The 16,587-nt window shown below is 53.8% G+C and overlaps 1 protein-coding gene across 3 annotated transcripts in view; it reads left to right on the forward strand.

Moving 5' to 3' along the window:
• ACSF3 (acyl-CoA synthetase family member 3) overlaps positions 1–16,587 on the forward strand; it is a gene marked incomplete at its 5' end in the record, with an annotated part of 56,696 nt that overhangs the window by 14,525 nt on the left and 25,584 nt on the right. For all 3 annotated transcript variants that reach the window (XM_082437922.1, XM_082437924.1, XM_082437923.1), the window contains 3 exons: positions 6,697–6,851; positions 8,412–8,557; positions 15,900–16,012. In XM_082437922.1, coding sequence (XP_082294048.1) covers positions 6,697–6,851; positions 8,412–8,557; positions 15,900–16,012 — 414 coding nt within the window. The remainder of the gene's footprint in view (positions 1–6,696; positions 6,852–8,411; positions 8,558–15,899; positions 16,013–16,587) is intronic.

Genomic DNA, 16,587 nt, shown 5'->3' on the forward strand with positions numbered 1-16,587 from the left:
CCTGTAGATGCTGCCGCCGTGGGTGAGAAGGAACGGGGGCTCGAGGCTGTTCCTGGTCAGCCAGATCGGGATACCCGCGCTCCCGGGAGACGCCCGAGTGGTGTCCGGTGTGTCCTCCAAGGACCCATGCCTTCCCTGGTGCCAGGTGGCAGCGAGGGCACTGCCCTCCACCTCGGGGAGGACTTGGCGGACAGAGTTTCTTTAACAAGCCAGTGGGAAGCAGGATGCCCCGCAGGATTTCCAGCAAAGCTGCATGTCAGAGCTTGGAAGGGACCTGAGGGATTCAGTCCAGATTGACACAGTGGTGTGAGAAGATAGCAAGAAAGCCGCAGGGCCTGGTCAAGGTCACAGCCACAGCTGGGCGGGAAGGCCTATCAGGAGGTCTCTGTCCCCCGGGGATTCTCGCAGGCACTTTGCTCTCAGCGGCTGGACCACTGCTCGTGCGCATGGTTTTACTTCCTCAGTTTCTCCTCAGTCTTTTCCTTGAAGTTTTTGTTTATGAAATTAGGCCGTGTGTCCTGTAGACTTCCCCACAGTCTGATCTTGCGGATTACATCCCTGTGGTGTCGTTTAACCTGTTTCGCTATGCCTTATACTTGCTGAAAACTGATGGTTAGGTCTAGAGGTGTGACGAGGCTCAGGGTGTTGCTTTGCTCTGGCGGGGAGGAGACGTCACAGCCAGCGTGTGTCTCTGTCCAGCAGGGCGCGTGACGCCCAGTCGTCTCTCTCCTTCTGACGTCAGCACTGCTGGTGCTCGTAGCCTAGAGCTGTCAACTCATCGGGGTTTGTAAAGTGGGGAACGTTGTCACGCTTCTTTTATTTAATTGAGGCGTAAATTACATACAGTAAAATGTATGTAAACTGAGCATGCGTCTGTGTGACGGTCACCACGCAGATAAAGACAGAGCACGTTTACATGGCCCACAGTGTCCTCTCCTAGTCAGGGGGTGCACCATAGCTGAGTTTCACATGTTCTTCATATATGTGGACCCGATAGTATGTGTCCTTTTGTGCTTTTTAGTTAATGTACTATTTTAAGATTTATTCTTGAGTTCCATCAATTGTAATTTGTTCTTTTTGTGTTGCTGTGTTGCATTCCTTTGTATGAAAGTGCCACAATTTATCCATTCTTCTGTTGAAGGAGGTTGGATTGTTTCAAGTTTGGGGATATTTTGAATAAAGCTGGTATAAACATTTGCATAAAGATCTTTCTGTGGACATTTCTCTTGGATCTGCACCTGCTGGTGGCGGACGCCCACCGGGCTGGATGTATGTTTAATTATGGTTGAAACTGCCGAAGAGTTCTGCAGAGCGGGTGCGTGTTTTATATTCCCAGCAGCAATGTGTGAGCGTCCTAGTTACCCCAGATCGTTACCCACACTTCCTGTGGTCAGTCTCGTTAATTCTAGCCATCTCAGTGAGTGTACTTTTGTTTCCTCTTATTGAGTTTTCGTTTCCATGAAGTGAAATGCACAGATCTAAGTGTACAGTTTAGTATGTTTTGATGACTACACTTGTATAACCCACACCCAGGCTGGGAAAGAAAACATTCCCATTGCCCCAGAAGTTCTTTCATGACAACCCCCAGTCACCCCCCTGCAGGCAACCACCTCTTCTGATCTTTGTTACTATAAGTTAGCTGACCTGTTCTTGAAATTTGCATGTAATGGCATTAGCGTTTGTAGGCTTTGTGTTTCCCTTCTTCCACTGGGCATCCTTTGAGGTTTATCTCTGCTGCGTGTGTAAGCGGCGAGTTCCTTCCATCACCAAGGACCCACAGTTGTCATCCCTTCTCCTGTTGATGGGCATCTGGCTTTTCCCAGTTTTGGCTTTATGAATGAAACTGCTGGGAACATTCTCATATGTCTTTTTGCAGATGTACATTTTCATTTCTTCTGGGTAAATACCCGGGGTTAGAATTAGTGGGTCACAGGATCACGTATGTGAAATGTTTTAAGAAACTCCCAACCCTTTCCCAAGTGCTTATCCGTTCTATGCTCCTGTCTGCAGCGTGCCCCACCCTTTAGCAACTGGGTCCGGCTTTCTAGATTTCGGCCATCCTAGTGGGTGTGTAATGCTGCTACCTCACTGGCCTTACAAGATTTGCATTTCTCTGATGACTGATCGTGTTGAGCACTTTTCATATGCTTACTGGTCATTCAGAGATTTTCTTTTTATGAAATGCCTCTTCAAGCCTTTTGTCCATTTTTAAATTGGGTTGTCTTTTTATAACTAATCAGTAGGTGTTCTGTATATATTATGGATAAAAGGCCTTTGTCAGAAATACATGTTGTGAATCTTTCCCCCGTCTCTGGTTTCTCATTTCACTTTTTTAATAGTCCTTTGATAAAGAGAATTTTAAATTTTGATGAGTCTAATTTGGAAGTGGTAATGGTGGACATCATTGACTTATTCTCAATCTTGGAGAAACATTAATATTTCACTATTAAGTATGATGTTACTTGTAGTATTTTGCAGATACCGTATATTAGCTTTAGGACATTCCTATCCCTTGTTTTATGAGAGTTTAATTATAGGGTGGGTTGAATATTATCAAATGGGTTTTCTTTACCTCTTGAATTGATTGTACAGAGTTACCCCCTTTATTTGTCTCCCTCTTTATTCTGTTAATGTGGTTAGTTATACTGATTAAAGTTTTTAATATTTCTGATTTCCTAATCTTACAGTCCTTTAGTAAACTTTCTCAGCCATGACGTATTATCCTTTTCATATACTGCTAGGTTTGATTTGCTAATACTTTGTTAAGGGTTTTGCTCGTGTGTTTACGAGGAACACAGGTCTGTAGTTTTCTTATGACATCCTTGTTAGGCTTCTGTATTGGAGTTTTGCTCATTTGTGTAAGGAGTGTGGCAGCCACCCCTCCCCCCCTTATCTGTTCTTTGGAAGTTTGTGTATGGCTGAAAGTATTCTTTCCTTCAGCGTTTGATACAATTCCATTGAAGCCATCTGGGCCAACCTTTCTGGGAAGGTTTTAAATTAAGGATTCAGTTTCTTTAATAGATGTAGGACTTAGAATATTTTCTATTTTGTTTCTTGTGTCAGTTTTGGTACTTTTAAAAAAAATAATTGTCCATTTCATCAAAATTGTCAAATTTATTGGCATAGGGTAGTTTATAATTTCTCTTCATTATCCTTGTGATATCTTTAGGATCTGTAGTGATGTCTCCTTTAAATATCTGATATTGGTAGTTTATGTTTTCATTCCTTTTTCTTGATCACTCTTGTTTTAGAGGCCTATCAGTTTTACTATCTTTTCTAAGAACCAACTGTGTTGATTTTTCTCTAATGCACCTGTGCTTTATATTCCTGTTCCTTCTGTTTTTTTATTATTCCCTTCCTTCATCTTCATGATACACTGCTACTACTGTTGCTTTAAACAGTCAGGGGTCCTTAAAATTTTTTTAAATTACCCATATATTTGCTTTTCTGGTGCTCTTCATTTCTTCCTTCAGATCTGTGTTTCCCTCTTGGATCGTTTCCCTTAATCCTGAAGAATTCTTTTGATAGTTCTTATAGTGCAGCTTTAAAAAACAATTTATTTATTTTATTTTATTTATTTTTGGCTGCATTGGGTCCTCGTTGCTGCGTGCGGGCTTTCTCTAGTTGTGGCGAGTGGGGGCTACTCTTCGTTGCGGTGTGCGGGCTTCTCATTGCGGTGGCTTCTCCTGTTGAGGAACACGGGCTCTAGGCACGCGGGCTCAGTAGTTGTGGCACGTGGGCTCAGTAGCTGTGGCACACGGGCTTAGTTGCTCTGCGGCATGTGGGATCTTCCCGGACCAGGGCTTGAACCCGTGTCCCCTGCATTGGCAGGCGGGTTCTAAACCACTGCGCCACCAGGGAAGCCCTGTAGTGCAGCTTTGAAGACAAATTCTCTCAGCTTTGTTTCACTGAAAACGTTTTCCTTGCATTGTCCTTTTTTAAAAATAGCTCTATTGAGATGTAATTCACATACCACAAAATTCACCTATCGTGAACGATGTAGTGATTTTACATAAATTTATAGGGTTTGTTCAACTATTATCTCAGTCCCTATTCCCACACCCAGCCCCTGGCAACCACTGTCTGTCCTCCGTCTCTACAGAGTTTCCTTTTCTGGGCCTGGCATATAAATGGAATCATAGAACATGTGGTCTTTTGGGCCTGGCTTCTTTCACTCTGTAGAACGTCTTTGAGTTCTGTCCGTGTTGTAGCATGTGTATTAGTAGTTTGTCACTTTGGTCCCTGAGTACTGCTTCATCACGTGGCCAGGCCACGTTTGGTTCACCCATTTATCATTTATTGGGCATTTGGGTCAGTTCCAGTTTTTGCTGTGGACATTTACATACAAATCCTGGCGTGGACACTTTTCATTTACAAGTGTAGATAAGTAGGATTAGAATTGCTGGGGTGTACGATAAGTTTATTGTTAACATTTTAAGAAACTGCCCAACTTTCCCACAGTGGCTGTTCTGTCCCCGTTCTCATCAGCAGTGCGTGAGGGCTCGTTTCCCCACATCCTCACCAACATTTGTTTTACTGGTTTTTAAAACAATTATTATGGTCATTGTAGTGGATATGACGTGGTATCTCATTGTAGTTTAAATTTGCATTTCCCTAATCACTGAGGACAGTGAGTGTTTTCTCATGGTCTTATTTGCGTCCATGTATCTTCTTTGGTGAACTGTCTATTCGGATGTTTTGCCCATTTTTAAATTGGGTTATTTGTCTTATTATTGAGTCTATATATTCTGGATACTAGTCCTTTATCACATAGATGGTTTGCAGATATTATCTCCCATTTTGGCTTGTCTTTTCATTTTCTTAATGATATCTTTTGAAGCACGCATGCTTTTAATTTTGATGAAATCCATTTTATCAGTTTTTTAATTTCATAGATCGTTTTTGCTGTCGTATCTAAGAAATCTTTGCCTAACCAAAGGTCATGAAGATTTTCACCTATGTTTTTTCCTGAAAGTCTTATAGTTTTAGCTGATACGTTTAGGTCTCTGATCCACTTTGGACTGATTCTTAGGTGTGGTGAGGTAAGGGTCTAAAATTCGTCTTTTTGGATGTGGATATGCAGTTGTCCCAGCGCTGTTTGTTGGAAAGATGATCCTGTTGAAGTGACGTGGCTCCTCTGTCACACTCAGTTGGCCGTCATCATATTGACTTGTTTCCGGGCATCTGCTCCGTTCGTCTGTGTGTCTGATCTTACACCAGCTTCACACGGCGGTGAATGCTGGTGCTTTGGAGTGGGTTTTGGGTCAGGAAGTGTGCGTCCTCCACCTTCCTGCCTCCTTCTCACGTGTGTTCTGACTCTTCCGAGTCCTCTGCCTTTCCCTGTAAACTGTGGGGTCAGCTTGTCAATTTCCGGAAAACAGAGCTTGCTGGGGTTTGGGGAGAGCTGCCATCTTAGCAACACTGAGTCTTCCCATGTGTGGACGTGGATGTGTCTGCACTGACCGAGCACTTCTGTCTTTCCTGACAGGTCAGAGTGTCATCTTGTCCCACACGTGGTGACACTCTTCTTTCTCCTCTTTCCTGTCTGTACTTCCGTTTAGATCATTTCCACTGACTGCTGTCTTTGCTGCATCTAGTCTGTTCACTGTATCCAGTGAATTCCTAGTTTCACATAATGTACTTTCCAGCTTATAATGGTTCTCTTGCAGTTCTACTTCTCTGATGAAATCCTCGATCATCCCCCATTTCATTCATCTTTTCTGAATTTCTTAACCTATTTATTAATTTAAATTCCTTGTATGATAATTCCAACATCCGCATTGAGGGTCTGCTTCTGTTGACTTTTTTCTTAGTTATGGGTCACATTTTTCTCTTTTCATACATGCTTTATAATGGGGGCGGGGTTGTCTTTAAAAGAACGATGTAATTTTTCTCCCCAAAGAGGAGTGCCTTTGCTCTGTCAAGCAGCTAAGGTGAGGAGCTAATTACAAGCATGCGATCAGGGACTGGGGCAGGCTGGGGCTGGCTGCAGCGTTTTGGACGCCTTGAGGGGGAAGGCTGTCTGTGTGGGGTGTACTGAGCACGCAGCACCCCGCGCTCCCCGTCCCGCCCTGACCGTGGGCTCATGCGGTGGCTGCACGGAGAGAGCCCCTTCTCTGGAAGATGAGGGCTAACACACGAGCACGTTCTCAGCATGAGCTGAGAAACTTGAAGCATCTTTATATTAAAACGAGAAACATCTGTTACAGAGTAAGATACGAAATTCACATGACTTCTTCGGATAAAACAGCAGACGCCATCCGTTCCCCGTGTGCGCTTGCCCGCCTGCCAGACGCTGTGCTGTGCTCAGGCCTGCCTGGCCCTTCGTGCAGCTTTGTCCACCCTCGTCCGCGTGGCTGGAAAAGCCTGAGGCGCCACCTCTCCCCTGACGGCAGATCCGGGGCCAGTCCCCAGGCCCAGGGCCCACTCCTCCCCGATCCGCTTCCTCCTCACGGGCCACCCCTGAGGCCAGACGCCAGTGTCCCCTGCACAGTGACTCCACGGAAGGTCCAGGCGCTTGTGTCACCCTGTCAAAGTGAGACCCCCTTTGAGACAGGAGCCGCTTGCAGACCCTCGGATGCTTAAGAAAAGGGGGGGTCCTCTGCTGAGAGCACTCGTCTTGGAACCGAGGGTCCGTACGTGTCTGCGCGCGTGTCTTCTCATCTTTGTGCTGTGTGCTTCCTGTCTTCTCTTTAGGTTTGGGAAAAGTTCTTAAGCTCTGAAACTCCACGGATTAATGTATTTATGGCAGTGCCCACCATATACAGCAAGTTGATGGATTATTACGACAAACATTTTACCCACCCTCATGTCCAGGATTTCGTGCGTGCAGTTTGTGAAGAAAAAATCAGGTAAATGAAAAGAGTCCACCTTCCCATCCAGAAAGTCAAATATAGCTTATTTTTAGTGAGTCAGTTCTACTAAGTTTTAGGAAGCAGTATTTTTTCTTTGCTTTAAAATGTGTATCTACGTCTCTCTCTACGTATCTGTGCTCCCGACGCAGCTGCCTGTATTCTGTATCTGTGTCTCTGTTCTACCTCTGGGTCTTTCTGTCCCTCTCTCTCTGTCTGTCCGCCTGTCTTCCGGTAGAGTCTGAAGGACGAGGATGGGGAAGTCCTTTCTGACCCCACATCTGCTGGCTCTCAGCCCTGCCCCCTCCCCGACCCCCTGCACACACCCTCCCTGACAGACATGTGGCTGTCTGGCCCCTTCGGTGGCATGGGGTTTGCTCTGCGTGTTCCCCCGAGCCTGCCAGCTGCAGCTCCTGTCTGCTCGTGGTCACGCGGTTCATCTGCAGAGCACACGGAGGTGAGCAGTTTGGCGGGTCTTCACAGGCATGATGACACGTGCACCTAAGAGGTGTGACACGTGTGTCTGTGGCAGACACAGCCTTTAGCAGAGCAGCGAGTTGGCGCCGGACAGCCACGAGCTTCATGGCCTCTGTGCGTCTGATTGCTGGTCCTTAAGGCGAGCTCAGGAAAGCCCTCCGTTTCCGGGAGAGAATTCCCAATCAGCCAAGACGAGTATTTCACCTTGTCCTCTGCTCCCATTTAACCACTCTTTGCTCCGTTTCTGAAAAGACGTTTTGATGGAACTAGAGCCCTTTTCTGAGGGTGCCACTGCCAGCACCTCCCTGGATCGGCCTCCCACGAGGCGCCGTGGTGGGGCTGGGGTCCAAAGCCCAACCACAAGGACGAGAGTGGGATTGGTAGCACGATGTACCCAGATCTCAGGAGCCAAGGGCAAGAATGAGATCAGAGAGGGGAGATCAGGGTGACTCTGGGCGACAGGCCCTCAGACCTCAGCAGCCGGGCTCCTGGTGGGGAGGGTCCTTGTGCCTGCACCTCCGTGGGGGGAGCACAGGGGTGGTCGTTGCTCCGGCCCCCACTAGAAGCAGAAGCACCTTCCTTCCTGCACACAGTGCTTTCGGGACATGGTGCATGCTGAGGCTCTCAGATATCAGATCAATGTGACTGTCACGTGAGCCGTCAGCGCCAGGCAGTGTTCGTGGAGCCCCCGTGTGCCCCTCACTGGAGACTGCCTGCTTCCGTCTCCCCCTCCTCCTCAGTCCCGGTGGCCTTTTGTCCCTAAACCAGATAAGCCGTCATCCCCTTATTCTTATCACTGCTCTTTTGTGGGGCCGTTTGTGATTGTTTGTAGAGCGTGCCACCAGGGACCCTCAAATCACTTTCCTTTTACTGTGATTACCCCTTCCTTGTGAAGACCTATTTACATTCTAAAATATACCCAAGGTTCTTTCCAAAGAACAGAGTTAAATTTCAGCCCGAGCTGCCGCTTTAGCCGTGAGTTAAAGGGTGACGGTGAGTGGGGTGCTGGGCGCGTTGGCTCTCACCGGGCTGACGAAGCCGTGTGCTCCCGCGAGCTCAGGAGCCTGTGGTTGTGCCGGGCAGGTTGATGGTCTCGGGCTCGGCCGCGCTGCCCCTGCCTGTGCTGGAGAGGTGGAAGGGCATCACCGGCCACACGCTGCTGGAGAGGTACGGGATGACGGAGATCGGCATGGCCCTGTCCAGCCCCCTGGCCGCAGCTCGCCTGCCAGGTACGAGCGGCGCCCGCCAGCTGTGTCCTCCCTCTGCTCTGGGTCCTCGGGTGGGCCAGTCCGCGGAGGGTGCTTCCCTGTTGGGCCACGGGCACGTTCTCAGGGTGGCCGTGTCCTTCCCAGGTGACCCAGACGCCGTGTGCTTGGCAGGGCGCCCCCCTCCCCACCTCCCGGGCCGGGGGCTGCTTCCGTCCAGACCAGGTCGCCCGCGGCCCAGAGTCTCCCATGCAGGTGCCCTGAGCCACACAGGCCGGTGGCAGCGGGAGAGACGGCAGGTGTCGGGGGCAAGGGAGGAGGGACCCCCGCCTGTGCTTGGGGACCTGCCTGCGTCTGGATGGCCTGCTGCTCTAGACGGGTTCCTGCCCTTTGGTTTTCCTGTCCCGCCTTCTCTAGGCCATTCCACATAAACAGCCTTCACGTCCCGGGTCCCTGACAGGGAACCTGCAGGCAGAGCCTGAGGCCTGAGACGTGAGCCTGTTCTGTTCTGGGCCCTTTTCCAGCCCTCCCGGTCAGTGCCCTCCAGCTTGTCCAAAACACAGTAGGCGTCTGGAAATAAACGTACGTCATCATGTGCCTGTACTTGCCTCTGGGCGTCCGCTTGTCTTGCACGACAGTGAAAGACGCCCTTCTGGTGGGCAGGTCTGTGAGTTTTCAGTGTGTCTGCCGTCATACTCAGGTAGACGAAGTTGAGTCACCTCCAGAGCTTCCCCCTTTCGTGGTCAGCGCCTCCTCGTCCCAGGCCGGCGAGCACGTCCCTGGTTCCTCTCCTTGTAGCTGTGCGTTTCCTGGAACGACACAGAGGCACAGCCTCCAGGACCTGCCTTTGGGTCCGGCTTCTCACACTTGGCAGGACAAGTGTGAGACACATCCTGTGCCGAGCAGCACCTTCGGTGTTAACCTGTCCGCCACCGAAGGACGCTGGGTTGTGTCTGGTCTTGGACAGTTCCCAGTCGGGCCGTCGTGAAGGTCTGTGTGCAGGGTTTTGTGTGAATGCGTCTTTACGTCTCGTGGGCAGTCGCCTTAGAGTACAACTGCTGGGTCAGAAGGGGGTGTGAGCTTGACTTTCTAAGAAGCTGCAAACTGTTCACACGACAGCCCCGATACTGGGCTGATCTCACCCCTCTGATGGCCTTGGAGAAGTCCCACAGACGGAGCAGGTGTTCACACTGTCGGACCAGGACACCCTCTGTCAGGCGGGGGCAAAGGCTCCGGGACAGAGGAACCTGTGCCCGTGCCCTAAACCCGAGACTTCTGGGCAGAAATTCTCGAATCTTAATTCGCTGCAGTTCTTCAGGCTCAGGGTTCTGCTGTGGCTGTGCGTGGCCTCTTCTCGGCACCGGAACCAAGAGCCCGGGGTCTTTTCTCGCCCGTGAAGCAGGCGGCTCACAGTGGGCGCACGGCCGGCTCTTTGGTTTAGAAACAATGAAGGAAGTAGCCGTCAACCTTGAATCCGGGAGTGAGTCCCTGAGTGCCGCTTCCGGAGCAATCAGGCTGTATCCTCTGTGCCCCTGACTCCTGGGCCGGGCTCCTTCCAGCCGGGACTCTGGGCTGGTCCGGGGACACATCCTGCCAGCCTGGCCCATCACAGGTTCCCTGGAGGCCCGGAGGGGCGCGTGGCCTGAAGGAGACTGTTTGCCCGGCTGAGGCCCCGGGTGGTGACCTGAGCTGCTGGGCCTGACATGGTTTGATAGGAGGCTGCTATCAGATGCTGGGCTTGCCGGACAGGCGCTCCAGGACCCAGTGAGGCACAGTCACCCGCCCCAGAGGCTGGACGGAGCCACAGGACAATTAAAGTCACCTGGCCACAGCTCACACCTGTTATAAAAAGAGGCGGAAGGATAGCCTGCCCTCCTGACTGCAGCCACCCTGTTGCCCAATGGATACCAGGAGGGCACTCAGTCCCTGCGGGTGTGGGAGGGGCCCGTCACGTGCTGTGGGAGGGGCCGTATCACGCCGTGTGGGAGGGGCAGCGTCACGCGCTGTGGGAGGAGCCACGTCATCGCGGTGTGGGAGGGGCAGTGTCACGCGATGTGGGCGGGGCAGCGTCCACGTGGCATGGGAGGGGCCGCGTCCTCCCGGCGTGGGCGCGGCAGTGTGCACGCACTGTGGGAGGGGCCGTGTCACGCACTGTGGGAGGGGCCGCATCACGCGGTGTGGGAGGGGTGCGTCCACGTGGTGTGGGCAGGTACTGTGCACGTGGCGTGGGAGGGGCAGCGTCACACGGGGTGGGCGGGGCAGCGTCACGCAGCATGGGAGGGGCTGCGTCCACGCGGTGTGGGCGGGGCAGCGTGCACGTGGCGTGGGAATGGCAGCGTGCACGTGGTGTGGGAGGGGCAGCGTTACGTGGCGTGGGAGGGGCCGCGTCCTCCCGGCGTGGATGGGGCAGCGTCATGCGGTGTGGGAGGGGCAGCGTGCACGTGGTGTGGGAGGAACCGCGGCACGCTGTGGGAGGGGCCGCGTCCACATGTTGTGGGGGGGGCCCGCGTCACGCGGCATGGGCAAGGCAGCGTCACGCGATGTGGGCGGGGCAGCGTCCACGTGGCGTGGGCGGGACAGCGTCCACGTGGCATGGGAATGGCAGCGTGCACGCGTTGTGGGAGGAGCCACATCGTCGCGGTGTGGGGGTCAGTGTCACGTGGTGTGGGGGGCGGTGTCACGCATTGTGGGAGGGGCCACGTCCTCGCGGTGTGGGCGGGGCCGCGTCATCACGCTGTGGGAGGGGCCGCGTCCACGTGGTGTGGGGGGCACGTCACGCGGTGTGGGCGGGGCAGCGTCACACATTGTGGGAGGAGCCACGTCGTCGCGGTGTGGGCGGGGCAACGTGCACGTGGCGTGGGAGGGGCCGCATCCTTCCGGCGTGGGCGGGGCAGTGTGCACGCAGTGGGGGCGGGGCGGCATCACGTGTTGTGGGAGGAGCCACGTCGTCGCGGTGTGGGAGGGGCAGTGTCACGGGGTGTGGGGGGCGGTGTCACGGCGTGGGAGGGGCGGGGTCGTCGCGCTGTGGGAGGGGCCGCGTCACGTGGTGCGTGGGGGCCTCGTCACGCGGCGTGGGCGGGGCAGCGTGCACATGGCGTGGGAGGGGCCGCGTCCACGTGGTGCGTGGGGGCCACGTCACGCGGCGTGGGCGGGGCCGCGTCACGCGGTATGGTTGGGGCAACGTGCACGTGGTGTGGGAGGGGCAGCGTTACGCGGCGTGGGCGGGGCCGCGTCCTCCCGGCGTGGGCGGGGCAGTGTGCACGCAGTGTAGGAGGGGCAGCGTCACGTGGTGTGGGAGGAGCCACGTTGTCGCGGTGTGGGCGGGGCAGCATGCACGTGGAGTGGGAGGGACCACTTCACGCAGTGTGGTAGGAGCAGCGTGTACCCTGCGTGGGCGGGGCAGCGTCCACGCGGTGTGGGAGGGGCAATGTGCACGTGGCGTGGGAGGGGCCGCGTCCACCCTGCGTGGGAGGGGCAGTGTCACGCAACATGGGAGGGGCAGCGCCACGCGGTTGGGGTGGGGCGGGGCGGGGGGCCCCATCTAGGTGGGTATAGGAGGCTGGCCCTACCTGGTGGACCCTGCTCTGTTCCACCCACTGGGGTAGGGGCGGGGGGTTCTGGGGTCTGAGCAGCTGCCCTGTCCTAACACAGCAGTTTCTGCCGTTTGTAGACTTCCCTTTAACAAATCATAGGTTTGTCTTTGTGTGGAGATTTTAATGCCACTGTTGTGGTAGTGGTGCTGTAATTCTGTCAGCGTTTTCTTTTCTTTTTTTCATAAATTTATTTTACTTTTATTTATTTTTGGCTGTGTTGGGTCTTCATTGCCGCACGCAGGCTTTCTCTAGTTGCAGCGAGCCAGGGCTACTCTTCGCTGTGGTGCGCAGGCTTCTCACTGCTGTGGCTTCTCTTGTTGGGGAGCATCGGCTCTAGGCGTGCGGGCTTCAGTAGTTGTGGCTTGTGGGCTCAGTAGTTGTGGTGCATGGGCTTAGTTGCTTCGCTGCATGTGGGATCTTCCCGGACCAGGGCTTGAACCTGTGTCCCCTGCATTGGCAGGCAGATTCTTAACCACTGCGCCACCAGGGAAGCCCTGTCAGTGTTTTCTTTATAGACATTCTTAGCAGTTCAGGTCTCATTGAATACGATGGACAGTCCTGACTTCCTTAGCATGGGAGAGGGGCTGGAGGTTGAATCAAGCACCAATGGCCAATGATTTAATCAATTGTACCTGCATAATAGAACTTTCATAAAAACCCAAAACAAGGCTGGTGAACACGGGTTGGTGTTGGAGTGTGATGTGCCTGGAGAGTGTGCAAGTTTAGAGACTCCCACCCACCCACATACTTGCTAGAGGTGTCTCTTCCATCTGGCTCTTCCCACCTTGTAGCCTTTGTAATGAACTGGTATTCTAGGAAGTGACCTGTTTTGTTGGGTTCTGAGAGCCGCTCTAGCAAACCGTTTAATCCCAGGAGGGGCCCAGGGAACCCCCAGTTTGCAGCCAAGTTGTACAGAAGTTGTGGGTAAGTGGGGACGTGCCCCTGTGACTGTCAGTCCTGTGGGACTGAGGGCAGCCACTCACCTCCCTGGAGGCCACGGCAGATCCCGTAGGGTTCCCTTCCCCACAGCATCTCCCTGAGTTCCTAGCGCCTGGATGGAGCCTCTGCTTCCTCCTTTCTGCAAGTGTTACTGAACTGAGCCAATTACTGACACGGGGTTGTGGGGAAGGAACGTGCAGGATCCAAGCACGGAGAACAAGCGGCTGGTGCTCAAAGGACCCAGACTCCTTAGGGCTTTCAGGGAAGGGCTATTAAAGGCGACATTTGCGGGGAGGGCTGCAGATGTGTGACATTCTTCTGATGGGTTGGTGGTGAGGTGACAGGGTGGTGTCCCAGGAATCTCAGTCATCAGCCTTCTGGTTCCAACAGGGCTGGGGGTCTCAGCCTGTAGTCACCATCCTCCACCCGGGTGGGGGCCTTAGTTCATGCAGAACAACTCCAAGATGTGCGTCAGGGTAGTGTGTACGTCTCTTGAGGAGGAGGTACGACTCTGTCTCATTACCGATTTATTGTTCGAGCTCTGAGGTAACTGCTTTTCCTTTGTTTTTGTGTTCCTCTATTTCTCTCATTAGTAACTGCCTCAGTCTGCTCTCTGGAACTCAGGGAAGGTTTAGGAGACTAAAGTGTCTTTTTACAAACACGAAACGAGGGACGTGGAGGGGCTTTCGTACTCCAAGGATCCCCAGGGCTCACACTTAAGGAGGCGTCGCCGTCTGGAGGGCTTGGGCCTGAGCAGGCGTCACACCACTGCGGGGACGAGAGCTCAGAAGAAAAGGGAAGAAGAGCAGATTTCACTCCTGAGCGAGGTGGTTGCTCGTGCTTAAGATTCTGTACTTAGTTTAATGAAGTGCCTTCTGATGAAATCATCACATTCTGCCTGATGGCTCAAGGTGTGTTCATGGGACTCTTTATTTCTGGCACATAGTAAAGAAATCATCCTGACCAGTCTCAGAAAGTGATAAATCAATTCACAGTACACCTCCTTCACACAGCACGAAATCCTCTCACTGCCTGGGAACACAGGAAGGAGGACCATCAGCCCAGTGGGCCCGACCGATGTCCTCTTACACATGGCCTTTCTCTCCTGCACTTTATCAGCCCATTTCTTCCCTTAAACCTTTTGTTCTGTGGCTTTTACACACACACTGAGGGCTAAAACCTAGGTCATCCTGCTGACATTTGGCCATAAAATATGAGCAATTGGGAGTGATCTAAAGACCTTGGAAAAAAATCTCCAAGATGCCCGGGCCTGGTCTGTAACCAAGCAGTCAGAGCTGTGGCCCCGCCGGTCCTTAGCAGACCATGAGGTCCAAGGAGGAGCAATGCAGACAACAGGGCTGAGACAAACTCTTCACTGGAGACAGATCCAGAGGGAAGCTACGACGCTGAGGTCCGCTGGGAAACACATCCCCAGTGTCGGGACTGTGGCCGCCTTGGCCCCAGGTCCTGCAGAGCCTGCAGGAGGGCAGGGCTTGGACCCAGCTCATGTTCACAGCCTAGGTCTTGTCTCTGGTCCTCGTGTCTTGTCTGCAGCTGAGGTGGAACACCCCCTTTTCCAGGCTGTCTCCGGTCTTGAGCGTCCTGGCACTCGTGCAGCCCCCGGCCCCAAGTAGATGACCCGCAGGAAGAGAGGAGGGTAATGGGTGGCGGTTCCTTTCATACACAACATCCAGGGGGCAGGTCCCCGGAGAATGGGTTAGTGGTTGCTGGGGCGGGGGGAGATGTGACAGCTGACGGGGACAGGTTTCCTTCTGGGCTGCTGGAAAGTTCTGGAGCTAGATGGAGGTGATAATGGCACAATGTTGTGAATGTGCTGAATGCCCCTGAATCCTAGGCTTTATAATGAATAGCTGCATCATATATGGATTTCACTGTAGTTCTTAAATATTTGGAAGCAAAAGAGAAGGAGGGGAGGAAGGAGGAGGAAGAGGCGGCGGTGGCCCCCAGGACCCCAGACAGAAGACGGGCTGAGGAGGACAGGGCCGCACCATCTAGCACGCTGAGCCCTGTGTCACAGACGTTTCCGAGCGTGCGGATCCCAGAGTGCTAAGCAGCTCGTGGAGTTTGCCAAGTGGGCTTCCTGGGACTTTTCTCCTGTGACAAGTCCTCATTGATAACAGTTAAAGGTCCTGAGACCTTGAAGTGAAGCCTCAGACACTTGGAATTTGGCCCTGGAATCTCTGCCCCGCATCAGCTATTCATTACAGTGGCCACGGGGACTCCACTGCGGCCACCACCTGCCCTCACCTCTGCAGGTTCAAAAGCTGATTATAACCACACAGGGGTGAAGACACTGAGCCAACCACAGGCACCTAACGAGTGAGCCAGGATGCTGGCTACATCACCCCTGCCATGAGGACCTGCTCACCCTCTGGCATCTGTCCCACTCCAGCCCCTCCCCAGCGACAAACCGCGGCCACCTGTGCCCTGACCGCTCAGCCGGGTGCTTCAGTGAGACAGAAGTGCCCTTGCCTCTCGCCCTGGGTGCTGGGCGGCCCTCCCGAGGTGCCCTGAAGGCCCTGTAGGGCATTCGGAGCCTTGGCTGCTGCTCTGCGTGTCCCGCCTAAGGCTGTGCTCTTGGCTCCTGGGGCTTCGCCCCCTGTGTGTGCACGTGACAACGGGGCAGGACCCCTGTGTGCGCACATCATGTCCGTGCGGGGTTCCCATGCGTGTGCACGTGACAGCCACGCGGGACCCCCCCACCTCCGTGTGTGCACGTGACGTCAGGCAGATCGGAGCACCTCAGTGTGCGGCGCTCTCCTTCAGAACCCTGCTGACCGCCTCCTTCCCTCGTGCCTCCCCGCCCCTTGCAGGCTCCGTGGGGACCCCGCTGCCCGGCGTCGAGGTGCGCATCGTGTCAGAAAGCCTGCAGAAGGACGGCTACCCCTACGTTGTCCACGCGGAGGGAAATGAGGAGGACACCAAGGTGAGCCCCTGTGTTCTCTCTGGCGGCACGTGGGCATCACACGGCCACGACCACGACCACCCAGCAGGCCGATGGCAGAGGTTGAGGCCCCACCGCTCGGGGACGGCCCCTGGACTGTGGTGCCGCCGGCTGGCCTTGACTCAGGGCGCTGCTGGTGTTTTGGGCGTTGCCTGCCGTGTGGACGGTGCAGAGTGAGGCCCAGCAGGGCTCCCCGCGCTCAGCCAGGCTCCTCCTGGGCTCTGTCCTCTGGGCCACGTTGAGATGGGTCCTGATAGCCTCAGCTAGGACAGCCCGAGTTAAAGCAGAGATCGTTGTCGGCAGGATCTTGTCAAAAATTCTGCGCTGGCGGGACGCTGGCACCCACTTGGAGTGGACGCCGACAGTGTAACCGGCCCCCAGCCTTGCAGTCGCCCATTTAGACAAATTCACGGAAGCTGTAAACTGACGTTCCCCACTTGGGAAGTCACTGTTCCCTGCTTTCTGTGTTGTTCTAAGATCCGGAGGGGAAGGGGAAGAGAGGACTGCTGTCTTGTTTCAGTGAGGACTTTCACAGCCACAGGTCTGCTGGTCATAAG

Source organism: Balaenoptera physalus (genome assembly GCF_965194825.1).
Source record: "Balaenoptera physalus genome assembly, chromosome: 19".
Classification (NCBI taxonomy): Eukaryota; Metazoa; Chordata; class Mammalia; order Artiodactyla; family Balaenopteridae; genus Balaenoptera; species Balaenoptera physalus.